This window comes from Pseudopodoces humilis, chromosome 15, assembly GCF_049639895.1.
Source record: "Pseudopodoces humilis isolate 2021_Gansu_Grassland_sample_001 chromosome 15, ASM4963989v1, whole genome shotgun sequence".
NCBI lineage: Eukaryota > Metazoa > Chordata > Aves > Passeriformes > Paridae > Pseudopodoces > Pseudopodoces humilis.
In genome coordinates this window covers 20219689-20242263 of record NC_142214.1, presented here as the reverse complement: position 1 = coordinate 20242263, position 22575 = coordinate 20219689, and the positions used below count along the sequence as shown (strand labels likewise).

At 58.2% G+C, this 22575-nt stretch overlaps 1 protein-coding gene across 4 annotated transcripts in view; it reads left to right on the top strand.

Moving 5' to 3' along the window:
* Positions 1–378: 378 nt before the first annotated feature.
* MID2 (midline 2) overlaps positions 379–22575 on the top strand; it is a 62130-nt gene continuing 39933 nt past the window's right edge. The window contains exons 1-2 of one of the 4 annotated variants that reach the window (XM_088062541.1): positions 379–470; positions 14749–15470. In XM_088062541.1, the coding sequence (XP_087918667.1) occupies positions 14805–15470 (666 nt within the window). In that variant the 5' untranslated portion in view covers positions 379–470; positions 14749–14804. Of the gene's footprint in view, positions 471–524; positions 606–2081; positions 2105–14748; positions 15471–22575 lie in introns of those variants that run through there. The other 3 variants (XM_088062542.1, XM_088062543.1, XM_014256542.2) reach the window with 3 other exon arrangements.

Here is a 22575-nt window from a genome sequence, read left to right as displayed (position 1 = left end):
TCCCATAGAGCTCACACTATCCCGATCCCATAGAGCTCACACTATCCCGATCCCATAGAGCTCACACTATCCCGATCCCATAGAGCTCACACTATCCCGATCCCATGGAGCTCACACTATCCCGATCCCATAGAGCTCACACTATCCCGATCCCATAGAGCTCACACTATCCCGATCCCATAGAGCTCACACTATCCCGATCCCATAGAGCTCACACTATCCCGATCCCATAGGGCTCACACTATCCCGATCCCATAGAGCTCACACTATCCCGATCCCATGGGGTTCCCATCGTTCCCACGCCCCGCTCCGGGCGGTCTCACCTGCGGGGGGCGTGGCCTAAGGGCGGGGCGGGGCCCGTGAGCGCGCGCGGTCCCGCCCCGCCCGCCCCGCGCGCGCCGCCGCCGCCGCCGTGTCCCCGCGCCTCCAAGATGCCCGGGCAGCGGCGGGGGCGCTCCCGCGGGCCGCCGGTACGTACGGGCACCGGGGCGGGCGGGGGCAGCGGGGCGGGCCGGGCCGGGCGGGCTCCCGCGGGCCGCCGGTAGGTACCGGCACCGGGGCGGGTAGGCGGCACCGAGTCGGGGAGGGAATGCCGCGGCCCACCGGTAGGTACCGGGGCGGGAGGAAGCACCGAACCGGCCGTCGGGGCCCCGGCGCGGCCCTTGTGGCGGGTTTGCAGCAAGTGCCGGGGCGGGGAGGGCTGCCGCCCTTCCCGGGAGCCGTTGCCGGCTCCCCCCGCTCCCGATCGCCACTCCCGGTTGCCGAGCGCGTCTGCCAGCCCGCCCCGGGACCTTCCGCCCCTTGGCGCCGAGCCCCGGGTGGCCTGTCCCCGCCCGGGCTTCCCGCGGCCTTCCCGGTGCGCCGGGAGCCGTCCTGCTGGGAGCGGCGGTGCGTTTCGGGCACGAACTCGCCGGCTCCGGCTCCCCGCCCGCGGCTCTCGGGATCCCGCGGCCGGCTCGCCATCCCCTGGGGCCGGGTTTCACGGTGGCGAGTACCGTGTCCCCGCCGCCGCCCGGCCCCGTGCCCGCACCCCGCGGTCTGTGGTGCCGTCTGGCGCTGCCGCAGAGCCGCTGCGGGGCCGGAGCTGCCCTGGTCCTCCCGAGGCCCCCGCTCCCGTTCCCCCGGCGCGGCTGGAAGCCGAGGAACTCCCGGGCCGGGGAAGTTACGGGGCTCCGTGACCGCCGCTTCGGAAGCCGCAGAGCAGCGCCACGGCCGCGGCTGGGGGGGGCTGCGGGCGCTGCCCCCGGGGCACCGGGGGTCGGGAGCATTTCCCGTGTCCTGCCCGCGCTTCGGGGTGTCCCTGCCGAGCTGGCAGCGGAGCGTGTTCGCTTGCGCCGAGGATTGTGCGGCTGCTGGAGGACGTGCCCGAGTGACACCTCCTTCTCGCGCTTTATTTTCGTGTTTTGCCTCAAAAAACATCCCAACCGCAGGTTTATTGCCCCCATGTGCGCAGCTGGCGGGGGCTGGAGCGCGGTGAGGGCCGTTCTGGCCAGCGGTCTGCGGAGTTTCTGGGGAGTGCAGATGGCTCCGGTTGTTGCTCCGTCATTCCCTCAAGTCCGGACACGCCGGCGTTAATGGCTCCTGCCCTTCCTGGCTGTCGCCCAGGTCTCCCCAGCCAGCCCGGAGGTTTCGGCTCAGCTTTTGTTGTCGGAAGGCGGCTGGAGGGAGACCGGCTCTGCCGGAGGAGCTGCCGCAGCCGGGTGGGAGCTGGCAGCGGTGCCTGGCGGAGCGCAGGGCACTCCCGGCTCCAGGTGCCAGGGGGGCATCATCGGGCAGCGTCTGGCACATCTGGGAGCTGCCACCGACCTGGCGGCGGGGCTGGGGCTGCTCCGTGCCCCTTGTGATGTGGTCAGCAGTGCCCTTCCCTCCTGTCCCCGGCTGCGGCGGCCGCTGACCCGCGCCTCCGTGCTCAGGCTGTCGCCGCTGCGTTTCACCGTGGAGGAGCGGACTCGAGGCTCCGTGCTCGGCTTGTGCCCCTCACCTAGGGGTGGTAAAACCGGCCACAGCACGGAGGGAGGGAAGGAGGGAGGCTGGCCTGGGCAGCGGTGCTGGAATGCTCTCGCACCGAGGGGATGCTCCCTGAGGATGCTCCCGGGAAAGGACAGTGAGTGCAGCAGGAACACGAGGAGGAAGGATGAATTGATGCCAACGACAGCAGCAGCTGTCTCGGTTCAGGCAGGTGGCTACAGAGCCCTGGGTGTGCCGGCTGCTGCGATCCGAGCTGGGTCTGTGCCCTGCACAGCCCTCATGGCGGCTGGGAGGCCGTGCCTGTGCACAGCCCACGTCCTGCCTGCTTTGGAAATGCTGCTTTGCAAAAGAAATGGAGCTGCAGCGAGTGAGAAACCCCTGCCTTGCAAAGCGTGCACCGGCTGAGCTGCGCTGGTACAGGCTCAGGGCTGTGTGTCGGTGTGTGTGCATGCTTGTGAGCAGGGTGGGATCGGCCCTGGGACCACGTGAGATTGATAAATGACTTACTTTTAAAGCCAGGATTATGTTGTCTCCTGCTCCATCCCCTCTAGGGTGGATAGGTGTTTCCAAACCCATGCTGCCACTCCCCTGGGCTCTCTGTGGGTTTCTGAGCTGTTGGTTGGGGTTTCTGTAGTGGGGAGGGCGGCGTTGAGCCTTTCAGCCCTTGGGCAGCCCCTGGCTTTAGGGGCTTGGTGCATCCCAAAGGATGGTCGGTCACTGGCGTGACCAAGGCTGTCCCATCAGAGATGCTGGAAGCAGAACTGTCTCTGCAGGCTGCACAGCTGCTTCATTAAATGAAGCTGATGAGCAGTGTGATTATTTTGTTCCTCTGGAAGGAGCTGCTGCTGCTGATTACAGACATCTTCTGTATCAAACCCACCTTAGCCTGCTCGGAGCCCCTCCGAGGCCAATGCTCCCCTCGTTGGGGTGAGGGGGTCTGTGCCCGCTCCCCTGAGCTCCCTCCTGGAGAGGGACAAAGCCCTGGGGAGGCTGGAGCCTGTGTTGATGCTGTCCCTTGTTTTTGGTGTTCTTTGCCCGAGGAGCTCCTGGCTGTGCCGGCATCTTGTGCCAGCCCCTCTGATTATCGAGCCCCCTCCTGGGGCTGCTGAGGGCCGGCCTCGGGCTGCTGCTGCTGCTGCTGCTGCTGCTGCTGCTGCTGCTGCGGAGCCTGGCTCCCAAAAATGCCAGGGCAGGGAGGTCACGGCCGGGAGAATGGTGTGTCTGTGTGGCTCTGAAAGGCGCCTTGTGCCGCGGCTCCTCGGGTCCCGGTGCCTGCGTTCCCGCAGTGCTGGAACCGTGGGGCTGCGCCTTCGTGCCAGGGCTGAGCCTGGCGCTCGTGCCTGTGGTGTCCTTGGGGGGATGTGGGGCACGGCTGCAGCCCCGGCTTGTGGGGTGCCACTGGGGCCCTGCCAGCCCCGGCAGGATGTGGTGGCTTCAGCATCTGCCCTTTCCCCGTCTGTGTCCCAGCCCCTGGCGCAGGGAGCGTGGCCAGTGGCAGAATTGCCCTTTTTGTGCCTCAGGGACGCGCCGCTCTTTCTCAGGAAGCGGCCGATTGTGCTCGCTGGCACTCCATCACTGCCTGCCTCTGGCCCCTGCCCTGTGGCCAGGCTGGGGACAGCCTTGCCCTTGTTTTCTGGGGCTCCCAGCTGAGGGGAAGGCAGCCCCCAGCCCCCAGTAATGCCCATCAGCACAGCAAGGACAGGAGTGGGCTGCTGGCCCCCAGGACTGCTCTGGTGTGGGAATGGGGCTGAGTGACAGAAATCTGGGATGCTGGTGGGGGGCTCAGGCTGGACCACTTTTTATCTCCTTTTCTTGCAGTCTCAGCTGCGGTGCTGGTCAGCCCCATGCAGCTCACTGGTCCCCGTGTCATGTGGGCTGTGCTGCTGTCATCCCTCTCACGCAATCACGGAATAGCCCGAGTTGGAAGGGACCCGTCAGGATCATTAAGGAAAATTCCTGGCCCTGCACTGACACCCCAAGAATCTCATCCTCTGCCTGAAAGCGTTGTCCAAGTGCTTTTTGAGCTCCAGCAGCCTTGGAGCCATCGCCACTTCCCTGGAGGGCCTGTCCCAGTGTCACCTGCTGGGTGAAAAAACATTTCCTGATGTCCAACCTAAATATCATGGCCCTGTCCCCCCTTCCCTCCCCCTAGATGACGTCCCTTTCTTCTGTGTGTGTTTGCTCCTAGGGGACTGGGCTGTCCCAGGTGTCCCCTGGTGCTACACCTGTCCCCAGGTGGCTGCTCCAGGGCCCAGGGCTGGGGAGGGGACACTGTCCCCCTGCAGGTGCCATCAGGTCCCCATTGCCCAGGGCTGGGGAGGGGACACTGTCCCCCTGCAGGTGCCATCAGGTCCCCATTGCCCAGGGCTGTGGGAAAGCTCGCTGTGTTCTGTGTCTGCTCCCACCTCAGCCAGGGCTGCCCTGGCACGCTCCAGGAGCATTTTGGGCTGTGCTGAAGCGGGGCAGTGTCTCAGAGCAGCGTGGAAAAGGCCCGTGGTGATTCTGATGGAAGCTGTTTGTTTTTGAAGCTGTTCTGGCTGGGAGGTCCCAGGGAGGAGCTGCTGCTGCGGGAACCAGGTCTTCCTGGCTGGGTGGTGGCATCTGCTTTGCTTCCCTTGGGCATTTCCCGTGGGATTTCCACCCTTGGACAGGAAAAGGGTGCGGGTGGGATCCGCTTGCAATGGAGTCTCAGCCAGAGAGGCCCTGAATGAACGGGGATGCTGCTGTCACTGTGTGGGTTAAACTGCTGCTGAGTTTTGTACTCTCAAAAGAGTAGAGTGACTGAAGGGAAGTGGGGGAGAGGGAGGGGAGAGCTCTGTGGGGTTTGTGTTTGTTTAGAGGAGTTGGAGTTTTTGATTTTCTGGGTTTTTTTACAGATGTTGCAGTTGGATGCTGCAAACTCTCAGGTCTCAAAACTGTATTTTATAGATCTCACTGTCTGGCGACTGTGCTAGAGGGGGAGAAGGAAAACCCACAGACTTGTGAAAAGCCAGTGTGAGAAATAAATGGAAACTTGCTGCATCACTGAGATTCTGAGGGCAGATCCAAGGGATTTGTGCTGCATCCATGTGGGAGCACATACAGCAGGTCCATGTGCCAGCTGCGTTGGGGTCCCCAGCTTCACGCACTTTCCATGGGATTCCAAAAGGAAAGGGCTTCATGCCTCTGTGCAATGTCATTATTGTTGTTTATAACTGAGATTCGTGTCTAAGAGGGAAATGAATTGCTCAGTCTGTCTCTCGTTTTGCAGATGCAGGAAATAGACCATGTTGGGGTAATGGCCTAGAAATTACATTTTGCTTTAATACACAAACCCAGTGTTGAGTTGGGTGACTGAAGGGGGAAACACTGGGGCAGGAGGCAGAGGCCTGGCTGGGGAGGGGTTCTCTGGGGGCACAGGGGAGGTGGGAACGTGCCAGCTCTCCAAGGTGCAGCCCACAGCAGCGATAGTGAGGAATAAATTAGCTTTCTTCTTCAAAGAGACACAGAGCAGCTTAAATGCATTTCATGGCTGATCCTCAAGGAACCCCACAAACGTGGTTGTGTAACAGGGCTGAATGCAGCGAGGCAGGGAAGGGAGGTCCCAAGGATGCTCCCAGAGCAGGGTGGGCTGGGGCAGTAGCACCAGCCTTGGAGCTGGAGGTGTGGGGCTGTGGGCAGCTGCTCTCCCTGGCCCTGGGGGTTTGAGCTGCAGGGTGACCTGGCTCTGCACTTCCCAAGGGACAGACTGGGGCTCTGGCTGGCTGCTCTTCTGGCTCAGGCTGCTGCTCACACTGGTGTGCTGATCTGAGAGTCAGCGTCACACTGTGGTGGTGGCAGTGTCCCTGTGGTGGTGGTGGTGGCAGTGCCCCTGTGGTGGTGGTGGCAGTGCCCCTGTGGTGGTGGCAGTGCCCCTGTGGTGGTGGTGGCAGTGTCCCTGTGGTGGTGGCAGTGTCCCTGAGGTGGTGGTGGCAGTGTCCCTGAGGTGGTGGTGGCAGTGTCCCTGTGGTGGTGGCAGTGTCCCTGAGGTGGTGGCAGTGTCCCTGAGGTGGTGGTGGCAGTGTCCCTGTGGTGGTGGCAGTGTCCCTGTGGTGCTGCTCAGTGCCCCAGCACTTGCATGAGGGAGACCATGGGCCTGCCACACTCAATTTATATCTATAGACATAACACTAGTGATTTTTTAAAGGAGGGGTTTTTGAAAACCCTTCTGCTCCTGTCAGGACTTTGCCAAGCCTGTGGGCACCGTTGTGGTCAGTGCTGGGGTGACCTGCAGAGGGCTGTGCTCCCCCAGCACCCCAGGAACTGGTGTCATTCCTCAGCAGCCGGGAGCTGTGCCTGTCTGGAGCCACAGCCGTTCCCACGGGGAACTGGACTGCCAGGTGCTCTGGTGTGTCAAACCCCCAGGGAGGCTCTGGAACCCTCTGTGATTGTGACAAATGCAAAGTTCGGAACGTTTTGGGTTCCTTTGAGATCATTAAAGAACTCATCAGTGTGTGAGAGCAGGTATTGTCTGTGCCAGAACTTCCCTCCAGCAGCCCCCAGGAGGGAGCGGGGATGGCAGGAGGAGATCACCTTTGTAGTCACCTGCTTCATCTCCTGAATGCAGCTGAGCAGAGCTGGAAGGGATGGCGGCTGCATCCACAGCTCCTGCGAGCTGCCAAAATTACCTGGGCTGCCCCTCAGAGCGGGGGGCAGAAGTTGGGAGAGGCAGAGTGGTGGAGCCAGGCGGGCCAGGAGTGGGAGATGGAAGCAGCCAGCACGGCCCAGGTCCTCCAGCCAGGCTGGGCATGGTGGGTGTTGTTTGGTGTGCTCTGGGGTGCAGCCTGGGCTGGGCTCAGGGCTGTTCCCTGCTCCATTGCCACAGGCTGGTCCATGGGGTGAGCTGCGTGGTTCTCCCCTGGCTCTGTGAGCTCCAGCCTCCTTCAGCCCCAGTCCCATCCTGCTGCTGCCCTTGGCTCGGGAAGCCCCTCCTGGGTGCTGGGGAGTGAACCTGGGGCTGCTCCCAGGGGTGTGGCTGGTGGAGCATCCTTTGATGTGCTTCATAAAGTGTGAAGGACACCGGTGACATTCAGAGCAGAGCGTGGGACATGGGGACAGCCGGTGGCTCTGCCAAACCTGTCCCTTCTGTGTGCTGGAGCCTCGTCCTCTCTCTAGGGACCCCGTGACAGGGGATATTGCAGGGGGAGCTGAGCCAAGGGGAATCAGTGCTTTTTTGTTTATAAATGTATTTTATTTTGTGATGACGGGCAGAAGTGTTCCTGTGCAGCAGCAGAGGCGTCCCCAAAGAGATGCTAATGGTTTGAGTCACCTCAGGGCGCGGGAGCATTTTGTCTTGAAAGGCTTTAAATGACCTGTGTAATGCTCTGGAAAAGTGTCCAGGGAGCCCTGGCTCCTGTGTCATCCCACATCCGGGAGGAGGACTGGGAAATCTGCACTCCCAAGGGGTAGGAAAAAGGATTAAAGATCGCTGTGGTTTGAAAACAAGGCCTAGTTGGGCCTTCTCTGGAACAAAGAGAGGGTAACTAGGAAGAGCAGATCTCTGTCTGGCTGTGGAGGAAGGCGTGGGGGTCCTGTCCCTGTGGGGCTCATGGGGTCCCTGTGGCACTGGGTCCCTCCCTGCAGTGGTGCTGGAGCTCTCCTTGCAGGGTTGGCTGGTGGCTGATGTGGAACAGCATCACTGGCTGGGGCACACGTGTGAGCTCCATCCCCAGAGCTCCTCTGCTGGGACCCTGAGTCTGATCAGCTCATGCAGTATGGGCCCCACAGCCCCCAGCTGGAGCTGGGCTGCCTCTGGAGAAACGTGTCTCCGTGTCCCCAAGACTTGTCCTGGAATGGTGAAGCCCCAGGCTTCACCAGCTTCCCTCCCTTTAAATCATTAATCTCTTTTAGCTGGTCCGGGAGCATGGTCACACCAGCCCAGTGCCTCTTTCTGGGCATTGGGGTGGGGGAAGGAGGGTGTAAAAGTCCAAAATATCTGCTACCTGTTTTGTTTCTGCACTGGGCAGTAGCACTAATTATCCCCCCATTGTCTCCAGTTCCTGCAGGAAGTCTTGTTTATCCTTCCCACCTCCCAGGAATGCAGCCCAAGGAGCTGTGCAGATATATTTAACCTCAGAGAGCAGCACAATGGCCCCTGGATTTCCCGGCTCCGTGGTATCTGGGGGAAGCGCAGCAGATCTGTCCTTGTGGGGAGGGTGGCGAGGGTCAGGACAGTGACAAGGCTGACCCACAGCCCCCACACACAGCTGCTGCATCTCCTGGGGTCTGCCAGGGGCTGGGAGCTGCTGCTGTCCTGCTGCCCCTGAGCCGCTGGCACAGGCAGGCTGTGTTCCCTTGGGGACACATGTGCTCTTGGGAGCCCCAGCAGGCAGCCCTGAGCCAGCAGGGACCGGCCAGAGCCTTCAGGCTGCAGCTCCAAGCCCCTCTGGAGCCCCTCTGGAGGTCCCCCTGGAGCCCCCCTTGTGCCCCTCTGGAGCCCCTCTGGATCCCCTCTTGCTCCCCTGACCCTGTTCTGTGAGTGCTGGATGTCCCAGCTTGGTGGCATGCCCAGTCCTCAGCTGCGTTTCTCAAGGGCCAGGCTGGAAGGGCTCACTGACATCTGCCATGGCCTTGGGAAGGTGGCTCTGCTCCCACTGAAGCCACGTCCCTGCAGCTGTCCCTGGCAGTGCCACGGCCCCCTCCCAGCCCTCAGCATCACTGTGACACCCCAGCTTCAGCCAAGGTTACAGCCCCAGAGCTGGGCTGGCAGAGGGGCAGGGACTGTGGGTTTGAACATTGCAGGGGGAATGGGATGGATGGATGATGGATGGATGGATGATGGATGGATGATGGATGGATGATGGATGGATGATGGATGATGGAGGATGGATGGATGATGGATGGATGATGGATGGATGGATGATGGATGGATGATGGATGGATGGATGATGGATGGATGGATGATGGATGGATGGATGATGGATGGATGGATGATGGATGGATGGATGGATGGATGAAGGATGGATGGATGAAGGATGGATGGATGATGGATGGATGATGGATGGATGATGGATGGATGATGGATGGATGATGGATGGATGATGGATGGATGGATGATGGATGGATGATGGATGGATGGATGATGGATGGATGGATGGATGATGGATGGATGATGGATGGATGGATGGATGATGGATGGATGATGGATGGATGGATGATGGATGATGGATGGATGGATGATGGATGGATGGATGATGGATGGATGATGGATGATGGAGGATGGATGGATGAAGGATGGGTGAAGGATGGATGGATGGATGATGGATGATGGATGGAGGATGGATGGATGGATGATGGATGGATGATGGATGATGGAGGATGGATGGATGATGGATGGATGGATGATGGATGGATGGATGATGGATGGATGATGGATGATGGATGGATCCATGGATGGATGGATGATGGATGGATGATGGATGGATGATGGATGGATCCATGGATGGATGGATGATGGATGGATGGATCCATGGATGGATGGATGATGGATGGATGATGGATGGATGGATCCATGGATGGATGGATGATGGATGGATGATGGATGGATGATGGATGGATGATGGATGGATGATGGATGGATGATGGATGGATGGATCCATGGATGGATGGATCCATGGATGGATGGATGATGGATGGATGATGGATGGATGGATGATGGATGGATGGATGATGGATGATGGATGGATGATGGATGGATGATGGATGGATGATGGATGGATGATGGATGGATGGATGGATGATGGATGGATGATGGATGGATGGATGATGGATGATGGATGGATGGATGGATGATGGATGATGGATGGATGGATGGATGATGGATGATGGATGGATCCATGGATGGATGGATGTGTGGATGGATGGATGGAGAGATGGACAGACATGCAGTGTGTGGGAAGGAGGGTTGCCATGGGCTGTGACCTGCCAGAGCCTGAGGCTGGCTGCTGCAGGTTTTGTGGGTTAGGGAGGGAAGTGCTGGGGGCCGTGTGGCTTCCCCAGGAACTGGAGGCAGCCGTGCTGTGCTCCAGGGACCTGCCACAGCTGAGGGGCTGGAGGGGTGCCCTGGGCCTTTTGTGTCCTGTCAACCTTCAGGCCACGGAGGGAGATGGCAGGGGAAGGTTCCCACAGGGTGGCAGTGGGAATTGCCCCATAATGTCCCCTGTAGGCTTTAGATGGAGCATCCTTGTCCCATGCAGGAAACTCAAGACAGCCCTTCCCAACCTTGGAGCCTGACAGGAGACATTCAGGAGTTGAGGGGATTTTGTGATGGAGCAGAATGTTCTCATCCCATCAGTGAAGGCAGCGATGAAGGTGAAATTCCCAGAGGGAATAAGGTGCTGTGCGAATGGAGGAGTTAAAGAGCACAGACAGCCAGTGCCTGCTGGGCTCTGGTGGCTCCTGGAGGGTTTAAGAATGGAGCAGCTGCACTGCTCAGGGGTCTCTCATTGAAGGGAAGTGCTGCATGGGAACGCAGCCTCCCGGCTCTGTCCTTATTCAAGAGATGCAGCGAGAGCAGTGGGAATTACGTGGAGCAACCTTGCTTTAGCACCAGGCAAATTGGCTGGGAAAATAATTAAAGCTGGTACGGAAATGGTGTTTCAGTTTGATGGGTTAGGGACTGGCTGTTATAGGGGGAATCCGGTTTAGCTGCAGCAGGTGGTGTTCCTTTTCTAGTACAGCAATAAAGTGGTCGTGGAAGGCAGCTGGGAGATGGATCACTGGGATTTTCAGAAAGCCTCAGACAAATCTGTGGAGTTATTACAGTGGGAGTGGTGGGAGGAAAGGCCAAGTTCTGTCTGGTGTGTTCAGGTGTGCTGGGAGGGAGCAGTGGAGGCCGTGATGTGGCCAGGGCTCACTCTGTGCTGGCCTGGCTGAGGGATGCTCTGTGCTGGCTGCAGCTTTGAGCTTCAAATTCGCTGTTAAATGTGCACGGCTGATGCAAATAAAGCACAGAAGAAACAGGTAATGGTGGATGTGAACTGGCTGGAGGAGCCCTGTGGTCTCCCCTGTCCCTCCTTGGGTCAGAAGCTGCTGCTGGTGGCGCAGCTGGGGCTGTGTTCCCTTGCAGGACCCTGTTTCTCCTGGACATCCCATCCCAGGGGCAGGTTCAGGGGAGCTGTTTGGGAAGGCTGAGCTGGCAGGAGAGCATTGGCAGAGCTGGGGAGGTGCAGGGGGGACCTCTCCCCCTGGAGCTGCAGCTCCCTGCTGCCGTGGGGGCTGTGCTGGGCTCCTCCAGCACGATGGGGCTGCTGCACGGGCTGTTCCTCCTCCCTCAGCACTGAGCCAGCTTTGAACTCATTTTCCCCAGGACAACAAAAAGCACAGAGACAACTGCTGCCCAGATTTTGTATCCTGCTGTCACCGAGCCAATTAAGGAAAGGGTTGCCATATTTTATTACTTTTTTCGTTAATGCACGGGTGGAGCAGCATAGCTCTTCTAGAGCCTCATGCTTGGGAGGGGCTGAGCAATCTCAACTGGAGCTTTTTTGGGGGGGAGGGGAAGGAAAACAAAATAACAGGGTTAAAAACGGGGAGGGGAAATAAATAATAATCATACTTGGTGTGGAAAGTACCAACCTGCAGAATTAATGTTTGTCTGGACAGGTCTGGCTGTCCTGATGTGGGACTGAAGGCTGGCCAAACTCTGCCCAGGGCTGGTGCTGGGGGAGACCAGAGGGACTTTTATGTAGACTTGGAAAACCGGGTAAAAATGGGGCCTGGATGTTGCTCGAGGGGAAAGTGTGAATTTTGGGTTGGCTGCCTGTGGCCTCAGGTGATGAACACCAGGATGTCCCCAGGTACGGGTGGGGTGATGTGGCAGCATCCCTCCTTCCATGGTTCTCCTTCCTCCTTCCCTTGGTGCCAGACCTCTGCATCTCCTGGCAAACCATGAGCTTGAGGCAGGGATATTGCTGGGATATTGGGAAACCTGTAATTTGGGAGAAGGGGTGGGGGAGCCTTTGTATCCGAGAACCTCTGGTGTCACTCGCCAAGGGCAACCTGTGTACCCTCAGCACGCTCCTGCTGCTCCAGGCTGGAGCTAAAAGCAGTGGCCACTGTGTCCCAGAGGACCTGCACTGGCCCTGCGTCACGCTCAGCTCTGCCCACCCTGGGCTTCGCTGCCCTCCCTGTTTATTCTGTTTTGTCCCTGATTGTTTTCTTCCCCCACCTCTCTTTTCCCTCGGTTTTGGGCAAAGCTCAGATCAACACAGAAGAGTTTGGTTGGATGTGAGGTGTTGTTAACCTGCTGCTGCTGCTGCAGTCATCATCACAGGCCAGCATGGACAGAGCCACTGGCCCTTGGGCACGAGTGACACGGGGCTGTCTGTAAACAGTATTTTATAACTTTTGTATTTAGGGAGTTAATGACTCTAAAGAAAGCAGATTTTAATCTAATCAGCTATTCCTTGTGCTGTGTCAGTCCTGGACATCAAAGAGAACATCAAAGTGAGAGGCATGAAAGGCTCTGCTGGCAGCATGGCAGCTTTGCCAGGTGCAGCATCGTGGAGCTGGGGTCCCCTCCCTCCTCCGAGGGGGCTCCTGCACCCCCAGGCAGGTTCCTGTCCCTGTTCTGCCCTGCCTTGGAGGCTCCTGGCCCTGTTCTGTCCTGCCCTGGAGCAGGTTCCTGTCCCTGTTCTGTCCTGCCCTGGAGGCTCCTGTGCCTCCTCCACGCCTCCAAGGGGGCTCCTGCTGTCCCAGCCTGGGGCTCCCCTTGGATATGTCGCAGGTAAAAGCTGTTGTCCCATCGAGGAGAACAAGATAAGTGTACAAATGTCCCTTGGTAACAAAACCAAAGGCTGTTTAAACTTGTTGTGTTGTTTTCCCGTGGGTAGCAGTGGAGCCGTGTGTGAAGGCTGGTGTTGGATGTTGTGGGAGTGCGAGATGCTGCTCCGCAGGACAGCTGGTGCTGGCAGGGTGTTGGGGAGCCTCTCACACCAATCCTGATCTTTAAATTCTTCCCCCAGTCTTGGTCAGGCTGTGAAATCGTGTTCTTGTCCTTTCTTTTTGTTTCCATCTGTGTGTTTGCTGCCTGGGGAGGGTGAGTGGATGATGTGGGGTGGCAGGAGGGGCTCGTGCAGTGGGGTTTGGGGCTGCGAGGGCCAGGCTGTGTCCCCAGTGCCTGGCACAGCGAGGAGGTTTGGCAGCCCCAGTGCCAGGGGGTGCCTGGAGCACGGGGACCCCTCATCCTGCCAGGCTGCAGCTCGGGGAGCCCTCGTGCTCCTCTGCTTTCTGACTTCTCCACTGGCTCTCTTGGGGAAAAGAAAGATAATTTTAAACCTGTGTATGTGTGTGCAAGGCTGCTTTTGGCCAGCAAGAGCTGCTGCAGCACGAACGTATCAAAATATCCAGTGGATTTATTTGTAAGCCCCTTGGGCAGGGAAGAGCTCAGGGTTCCTCCAGGCACCTGCCAGTCCCATTTCAGCCAGCAGGGAGGAGGTGGTGGGGGTGATGGAGCCGATGGGTGGGACAGGGCTGGCAGGTCCCAGTGTGGCACCTGTGCCATTTGCAGGTGCTGGCAGCAGCCTGGGGCTTTGGGCAGCCAGACCCTCTCCTGCTGCTGCCCCCTACACTTGGCTTACAGCCCTTTCTCATTGAATCCCAGACTGGTTTGGGTTGGAAGGACCTTAAAGCTCACCCAGTTCCAGTCCCCTGCCCTGGGCAGGGACACCTTCCCCTAGACCAGGTGGCTTCAAGTCCCTTCCAGCCTGGCCTGGAGCAGGGATGTGGCAGGCACAGCTGCCCTGGGCACGGCTCCCAGGGAAGGGTTTTTCCTGTGGTGCCCAGCAGAGCCTGGGCAGCACAGCAGGCTGTTCCTGGTGAAAGCAGGGCTGGGCTGGCACCACGGTGCTCCCCACGGCTCAGTTCCCACAGCAGGGCCGGGCTGAGGGCTCCCTGTGGCCGTGGGCTCTCCCCACACCCACGAGCAGGGACCCCACAGCGGGCAGGTGAGGGAGGAGAGGCTGGGTCTGCTTCTGTGTCACTTCAGAGCTGCTGGGCAGAGGCCGGGCAGCGCTCGGGGTGCAGCTCCTGCCGCTCCCCAAACCGAGTTGGGAGCAGCAGGTTGAGTCGCCTGCTGGGAGCTGTTTCCAGCCATGTGCAAGGGAAGGGAGCTAAAAATACAGCTTGTTTGCCTCCAGCTGGAGTTGATTTAGGCATCCCTGGCTGTTGTGGAGTGCGGCAAAGGACAGCCAGCAGTGGAAGTTTGCCGACTATAATTTTGCTGCTCTGCCCTCCCCACCCTGCTCCAAAAAGCAATGGCCAGGAAAAGCAGGGAGCAGGATGAGATGTGAAGAGCTCCCAACCTGCTCTGCTCAGAGTTTCCACGACTTGATTTGCCTTTTCCCCTTCAGCAGAAGCAGGCCTGGAGCTGCAGGGGATGTTAAGAGGTTTATCTGTGCCATGCAGAGCAGCCCTTCTCCGTGGAACGCCAGCACGGCCCTTGGCAGCACACACAAACACAAACACGAAATCATGTGCTTTCCCCTGGTTTTGTCTCCAGCCTTATGGTCCAGGTCCTGCCCTGGCTGGGCTGGAAGTTGTCAGAGGAGCTGCTGTTCCTCGTCCCCCGTCCCCTGCATTCGGCTGCTGCCCCGCTGCAGCTGCAGGCTGTGCTCCACATGGGGTGAGACAGCTGCAGGCTGTGCTGGACACGGTGTCAGGGTGTTGTGGGGGTGACCGACCCCCCAGGAACCTGCTGCTGGGGGAGAGGAGCAGCCCAGGAGTGCAGCTGTAGCCTCACGTCTCTGCTCTCCTCCCTTGCAGGTTCCTGACCACCTTCCCTGGTTTTTGATGCTGAATCAGGATTGTGTTAACTAAAGATGGAAACACTGGAGTCAGAATTGACCTGCCCAATCTGTCTGGAGTTATTTGAGGACCCCCTCCTGCTGCCCTGTGCCCACAGCCTCTGTTTCAGCTGTGCCCACCGCATCCTGGTGTCCAGCTGCTCCTCCGGCGAGTCCATCGAGCCCATCGCCGCCTTCCAGTGCCCGACGTGCCGCTATGTCATCTCCCTCAACCACCGGGGCCTGGAGGGCCTCAAGAGGAATGTGACCCTGCAGAACATCATCGACCGCTTCCAGAAGGCGTCGCTGAGCGGCCCCAACTCCCCGAGCGAGAGCCGCCGCGAGAGGACCTTCCGCGGCAGCCCTACCATGTCCGTGGCCGGCGAGAGGATCGCCTGCCAGTTCTGCGAGCAGGACCCGCCCCGCGACGCCGTCAAGACCTGCATCACCTGCGAGGTGTCCTACTGCGACCGCTGCCTGCGGGCCACCCACCCCAACAAGAAACCCTTCACCAGCCACCGGCTGGTGGAGCCCGTGCCCGACGCGCACCTGCGCGGGCTGACGTGCCTGGAGCACGAGAACGAGAAGGTGAACATGTACTGTGTGGCTGACGACCAGCTCATCTGTGCCTTATGTAAACTGGTGGGCCGCCACCGGGACCACCAAGTGGCGTCGCTCAGCGATCGCTTCGAGAAGCTGAAGGTAAGGACGGGGGAGCCCCGCTGAGCTCCGAGGCTGCTCAGTGTTCCTGGGGGAGCTGAGCTTGCAGTCGCTGTGATGTGAACCTGCCTGGATGATGTTTGACCTAGATAAAGTTTGAAATCCCCCTCCGTACCCCGTGCATTCTGAATGAGCCTGCAAAGCACTTTGCACTCCCTTATTTTTTTTAAAGTGAAAAAAGCCTACAGCGGGTCCCGTCCGAGGTCACGCTGCTGAGGCCGTGGCTGTGGCTGCAGCCGTGTTCCCATCAGAACCCTGCTCACGCCTTTCTCAGCTGCTGCTTCCTCTGGCCTTTCTCCCTTCATCCCCAGGCTCATTCTGCCCCAAAAGTGCTTTTCTTGGATCTTTGACCTGTTCATGTTCAGAACAAAACCACTCTCTCCACTCTCATGTATTTTGAGGGCAGAAGGAATATACTTCACTGCTCCAACAAAAATGCGGAACACTCGGGTTGTTTTTTTCTTGTGCAGACCAGATTATTTTTTCCCTCCTTGTTTTGAAACAAACTGGTGCCTGGAAAGAAATCTTCCTAGATGTCCAGTTTCCTGGGCTGGTTTCCCACCTCCCTGTCCAAACTCTCCTGAGCCCGCTGTGAGGTGCCCAGTGCAGGGACTGAACACCCCTGATGGCACGAGGAGTGGGATGGGTTGGGATGTGCTGGGTGTTTCCAGGACACCAGCTTTGGCTTTGGGTTAGTGCCGCCAAGGGGGGCCTGGGGAGGCTGGCTTTGCCTGCCCGTCTCCCATCTCATCATCCTCACCTGAGCTCCCCTGTGTGCAGAGCAGTGCCAGCAGCCCTGTCTGTAGTCCAGAACATTCTTTTTCCATGAGGAAATGTCTCAATTAGCAAATTGGAAACCTTCGAAAGCAATGACCGTGTATGTTTGCATGCAATAAAACTTGGGCAGAGAAATTAAAACCCTGGAATATTCCTCCCTGATCCAGCCTGTGCCAGCCAGGCAAATCCATCTGGGGGAGCCTAGCAGGTTGCCAGAACACCGTGCTTTTCCCTTTTGAATACGAGTTTGAAGTGATTTTGGCCGTGGAGGGAAGCTCTCCTCTGCCCTCTGTCACCGGTGAGCTGGGGCTGCTCCCGGGCAGCCAGCAGTGAGCAGATGCACTTAATCCCTGGCTTTGATCCCGCATCTTGAGTGAGCTGGGAACGCCTTTCAAGTTAGATTTTTTTGATGGAAAATTGGGTTTTTGAAGTGAGTAACTACCTGTTGTCAGAGGGGCTCTGCCTTCCACAGAAATCTTTGGTGGGGAATTTTTTTTTTGTCTCTTTAGAAGTGCTGAGTGCCTGAAACTGGACTGGTGTGTGTAAATGAGAAACCTCCTCCCAGTGCTCCCCTTTCTTCCAAGCTGGTTTTACATCTAAAATCTCCAGCGTGTGCCAGCAGCCTGACTTCCCTGTGGATGCTCTACAATGATCCATCCATACTGTATTATACACCTCCAGATGTTTCAGGAACCATCTTTAATCCCTTTCACGCATGCCATGGGTTTATTTTGTGTGTCTTCAACTCCATTTGTTTATGTCATAGATTGCGGATCCAGCCTGGGAGCAGGTTTCTGGGGTCAAGCAGGGACCACAGGGATGTGGGGCAGGATGGGGCAGAGGATGGAGGGGATGGAGGGCTGGGTCACGTCAGGAGCTCTCTGGAGCTGGGCTGCCAGGGATGGATGCGGTGCCATTGTTTCCCTGGGAAGGTTCATGCCAAGGGCTGTCAGCTGCAGACACCGTGCTGTGGTTCAGAGTCCCCAGGGCAGCAGCAGCAGCTGGGTGAGCTCTGGGTGAGCTGGGTGAACTGTGTGAGCACAGGCACTGAGCACAGTCTGAGCACAGGCACAGAGCACAGGCACTCACTGAGCACAGTCTGAGCACAGACACTCACTGAGCACAGTCTGAGCACAGTCTGAGCACAGACACTCACTGAGCACAGTCTGAGCACAGACACTCACTGAGCACAGTCTGAGCACAGTCTGAGCACAGGCACAGAGCACAGTCTGAGCACAGGCACAGAGCACAGGCACAGGGCACATTCTGAGCACGTGGGGATGATGGTGCTGCTTGTTCTCCCTCCCTGTGGCTTCAGGAGGGGTCGAGATGTTGAGTGCAGGCAGAGACAAAAGTCATCTGCTGGCTCAGCTCACTGGCTGGAAGTCGACATTAAAGATGAAATTAAAACTGTGTGTAGATTAAGAGCAAAACGAATGGCCTGACCTAGATACAGCGAGTGCCCAGGACAGCGGTGCTTTATCTGCCGAGTGAAATCTCAGCCAGTTCTGAACCCTGATTGCTTCAAACTTGTAATTAGCATCCTCTCTGCGGTGCCTGCCCGGGTCCTGCCGGGGCAGGGCTGCGCTGGGGGACACAGCAAGAGCAGCTCTGCGTGCAGGGATCCAGCTGGCTCCTCCACCCACACCTGCTGCTCCAAGGAGTGTTTGAAGAAAGGATTTTGCCTTAATTACTGGCCACGGTCAGTGGCTTTTCCGTCAGCTCTGCTCCCTTTGAAGAGCCAGAGAAGGGCCGGCTCTGAGGAGGCTTTTCCTTTGCTGGTGCTGAGTCTTCTGTAGATTGACAGGCTGGAAATGTGCAGAAGAAAGAGAAAAGTGGTGTTTTGTAACACTTCCATCCGCTCTCTGCTGGAGAAAGAGCCGTGAGCCAGGTGGAAAACCCATCCTCTGTTACCTGTCAGAGCAGCGCTGTCTCCCGTGGGGCTGTGGGAGTGAGAGCAGGATTAACAAAGGCTCCCTGTGCTGACAGCCCGTGCACAGAGCTGGTAGCGATTCCCAGGCATTGAGCAGAGTGCTGGGGTAGAAAATCGAGGAAAAGCCTCGGTCACGCTTCCCTGTGGGACCCGTTCAGCCGGAGCTGCGGGAGCGTTCCGCTGGTGCAGGGGAGTCACGGATGCTGCTTGGTTTAGAACTGACTGCACTGCCACGGGGCTCCCGGGAGCTTTGCTGTGTACATCTCTATTTCTTCACACCAGGAGGAGTCAGCTGAGGACGAGGGCTGCAGTTGTGACTGCTGAGACTCCCACGTGTCAGATGGGGGCTGTTGCCAGCAGGAACAGAGCTCTGGTGGTGTCGGGGCTGTTGGTCCCTGAGCCCTGCCCAGGGATGCTTTGGCTGCTTTATTTCCTGAAGGGAAGAGGAGGGGCTGCAGCCCCAGCCGAGGCTCCCTGCAGCTCGGTGCTGCTGGAGGCTGGAAGCCCCCGCTGCTGTGGGGACCCCAGAGGGGACACGTGTCCCCTCAGCTGCCACAGCCTCAGCTCTGTGGGCAGGGGGGCTCTGGGCTCCCCCAGCTCAGCCCTGAGCTTCTCCACAGCCCTGGGTGCTCCTGTGTTACCTCAGGGCTGGTTTGTTACCTGTGAGCTCCCTGAGCAGGGGGACCTGTGCCACACACCGGGGTCCCCAGCGCAGGCTTCTCATCCCCATCGTGCTCAGCTGACACTGAGCACCCAGATCATCCTCATCCCCACTTAAATATTGCTTGTCTGGGGCTCACAGCGGCCAGGAGCCAGCACTGAGGGCTGGGTTCTTTGATAATTTGCTTTTAGGGAGGGTTTTCCTTATTAACAACTAAGCTATGGATATTGAGATAGCAGAGCTTCAAAACTGCTTTGATTAGATTAATCTCTCACTTTTTCCAAACCTACATTCACATCCAAGACGATTTCAATGTTGCTGTCTCAAGAGCAGCTTGAGCTGGAAAATGAAAGCATAGAAGTGTGTGAAGATCCCTTGGTGGCTTTTCAAGGCACTATGTTCGGGATGAGGCTGGAGGATTCATCTCCAGCTTTTCTGTCCTGGGAGCTGGCAGCCCAGAGCTGGAGTCCCAGCTGAGGTTCCTTGTAAATAACAGGTGTCACCTTCTTTGATGCAAGTCCTGGTGTCTCTGCAGCAGGGTGTGGTCACCTGTGTGCTCCCCCCTTGGGTGGCTGCAGTTGTTGAGCTGTTCAAAGGGTCCCCCTTGCACTGAGGGGCTGTGGAGGGCGAGTCTCCATCCTTCCCATCCACTGGCTGTTGTGTTTTCTCTTTTATTTGGGTTTTATTTCTCTTTCTGCCCCTGGCACTTCAGTGCCAAGCCCTGCCCGAAGGCAGACTGAGGTGGGCAGAGCTCAGTGGGGTGGGACGAGGGCTCTGCAGCTGCTTGTGTTGGAAGGTGCCAGCCTGTGAACACCTCACCTGGGGGAAACAAAGCCTGGTTTTGGTTTTGCTTCCAAAGAAATCAGAGCTGGCTGTTTTGGGGAGTGTAGCTGCAAGGCTGGGCAGCAGCACTGCTCTGGAGCAGCCCTGGGGCCAGGGCTGGGTGGGCTGGGCTGTGCCTGCATGGCTCTGGTGTGGTATGGGCTGTTCCTGCATGGCATGGGCTGTGCCTGCATGGCACTGGCTGTTCCTGCATGGCATGGGCTGTGTCTGCATGGCATGGGCTGTGTCTGCATGGCACTGGCTGTGCCTGCATGGCATGGGCTGTGCCTGCATGGCATGGGCTGTTCCTGCATGGCATGGGCTGTGTCTGCATGGCATGGGCTGTGCCTGCATGGCATGGGCTGTGCCTGCATGGCATGGGCTGTTCCTGCAGCTCCTGGGCCGTTCCTGCAGCTCCTGGGCTGTGCCTGCAGCTCCTGGGCTGTTCCTGCAGCTCCTGGGATGTTCCTGCAGCTCCTGGGATGTTCCTGCAGCTCCTGGGCCGTTCCTGCAGCTCCTGGGATGTTCCTGCAGCTCCTGGGCTGTTCCTGCATGGCACTGGCTGTTCCTGCAGCTCCTGGGCTGTTCCTGCAGCTCCTGGGCTGTTCCTGCATGGCACTGGCTGTTCCTGCAGCTCCTGGGCCGTTCCTGCAGCTCCTGGGCTGTGCCTGCAGCTCCTGGGCTGTGCCTGCAGCTCCTGGGATGTTCCTGCAGCTCCTGGGCTGTGCCTGCAGCTCCTGGGATGTTCCTGCAGCTCCTGGGCTGTTCCTGCAGCTCCTGGGCTGTTCCTGCAGCTCCTGGGCTGTTCCTGCAGCTCCTGGGCTGTTCCTGCAGCTCCTGGGCTGTGCCTGCAGCTCCTGGGATGTTCCTGCAGCTCCTGGGATGTTCCTGCAGCTCCTGGGCCGTGGGGTGGCTGCTGTGAGACCACAGCCCTCCTGCCCCACAGCCCCTGGCTGAGAGATGGAGCAGCAGCAGGGCTGTCCCCCTCCCACAGCTGGCAGCCCTCTGCTCCCAAAAGCACACATTTTCTATATTTTCTGTAGCATTGATATTCCTGCCCTCGGTAGCTGTTGTTTAATATTCAGGATATATTGCGTTTGGCCACAATGAATATTCAAGAGGGGGAATGAGCAGAGCTCATCTGATGCTGCTGCCTGAGCTCTGCCTCTCCTCAGGCTCTGCTCAGGGGTTCCTGGCGTGTGTGGCCCTGAAAAATGGGTCCCAGCAACATTCAGTGGCTTTGAGTGATTTGGGAAGTCGGCTACGTGCAGTTGAGTGCCAGATGAATTTCTCAGCAGGCTCAAAACCTTGCTCTGTGATACTGAATATTGCTATTATTATCACATTAGCCTGTGAAACACCTGACAGGTGTAATTAAGTAATTTTACCTTGACAGCTGATGTGTTTTTTTAAAAAAACAACTTTGAATATCCAACTGAAGTAGTTTGATGTGCCTTTTTGTAGAAATCAATATGCAGTAGCAGCACATTTGCTGATAAATCCTCCTGTGTCAGGAGATGGATCTCGGGGACCTTGGGAAGGAGGAGCTGTGGGCTGGTCCTGCCAGCTCCTGCTTTGTGCTTTCAGGACCTGCAGGGAAAGCATCCCCCTGCTGAAAGGTGCTGGTTGGCTGCTGTGGAGCAGTGCCCCAGGGCTGACAGACCCTGCTCCCCACGGCTGCTGGGACCTTTCCCTCGACCTCGAGGGGCTTTTCCAGCCCAAGGGATTCTGTGATCAGCCCACCTGGGTTTGATCTTTATCAGCAAACAGGCAGGTGTGTGATGAGGAAAGCAGAGGTGTGTCCCCAGAATGTCCTGAGCTGGTTCCAGATGAACAAGTTCTCGTAGCTGTGATGTTGTTTGCGAGCTCCTGGCTGGGTGGTCTGTAGGGGGACACATCTGGAGCAGCTGGAGAGCACTGTCCTCGCAGGTGTCAGGGCCTGTGGTGCTGTGGGATGCAGTGGGAGCGTGTCAGGTGCTCAGGTGTGAGGAGAGCAGTGCCAGGCGCTGCAGGGGAGGCTGTGCAGCCAGCACTGGGACTGCCCTGGGGGTGATTGCTGACCTGTGAGAGCAGTGGGGCTCCTGCCTGTCCCTGTGCTGGGCTCTGGTAGGGCTGGCTGTGGCTTCCCACAGGCTCTGTGGCCCTTTGGGACATGGATCAGTGTCCTTGGCTCTGCTGCCTGGGGCAAACGGAGCCTCAGAGACCAGAGCAGGGATATTTCCAGTCATCCCAGTCTCTATGGCATGGATTAGGCATTTCCTGGTCCTGCCTGTTGCCTTCCCTTCGCTGGGCTGGTTTGGGAGAGTGTTTTGTGCTGATGGGAACAAGCCCAGCAGTGTTCTGGGGAGGGAAATCGAGCACCAGCAGCGGTGTGAGCTCCCCTTGGCGCTCACCCCTCAGCTCTGGGGGCTTCACCAAAACTGCTCCAGGGTGGAGAGACCTGGGCAGGACAGGCTCCTGCCCCGTGTCCAGGGAATGGGGTGGCATGTCCCAGCAGGAAACTCCTTTTCCTCCTGAGAAATGGATAAATCTGCCTCCTGCTGTCCCCTGCACTCTGCTGTCTCCTCTGAGCTCCTTTTGGAGCCTGTTCTGAGCACTCCAACTTTGCCAGGCATTCATGCCTTGTGAAAGGCTGGGATTTGGGCATTTTAGTGTTGAAAATCATCACAATGTGCAGCCAAATCCTTGTGAGGCAGCTGAACCCCTTTGTGCTCGTGTGGGCAGCTCTGGTTTATGGGATAAGCTCAGCAAGTAAGGTGTGAGAAGGTGTGTGTGGTGTGGGATGTGCCAGAAGGATAAATCCAGACTCCTCCCTCGTTTCTCCAAAGGGCTTTTGGGAACCAGACATCCGGGATCCAGAAGGAGACACGCACGGGTTGTCTTTCAGCATGAGT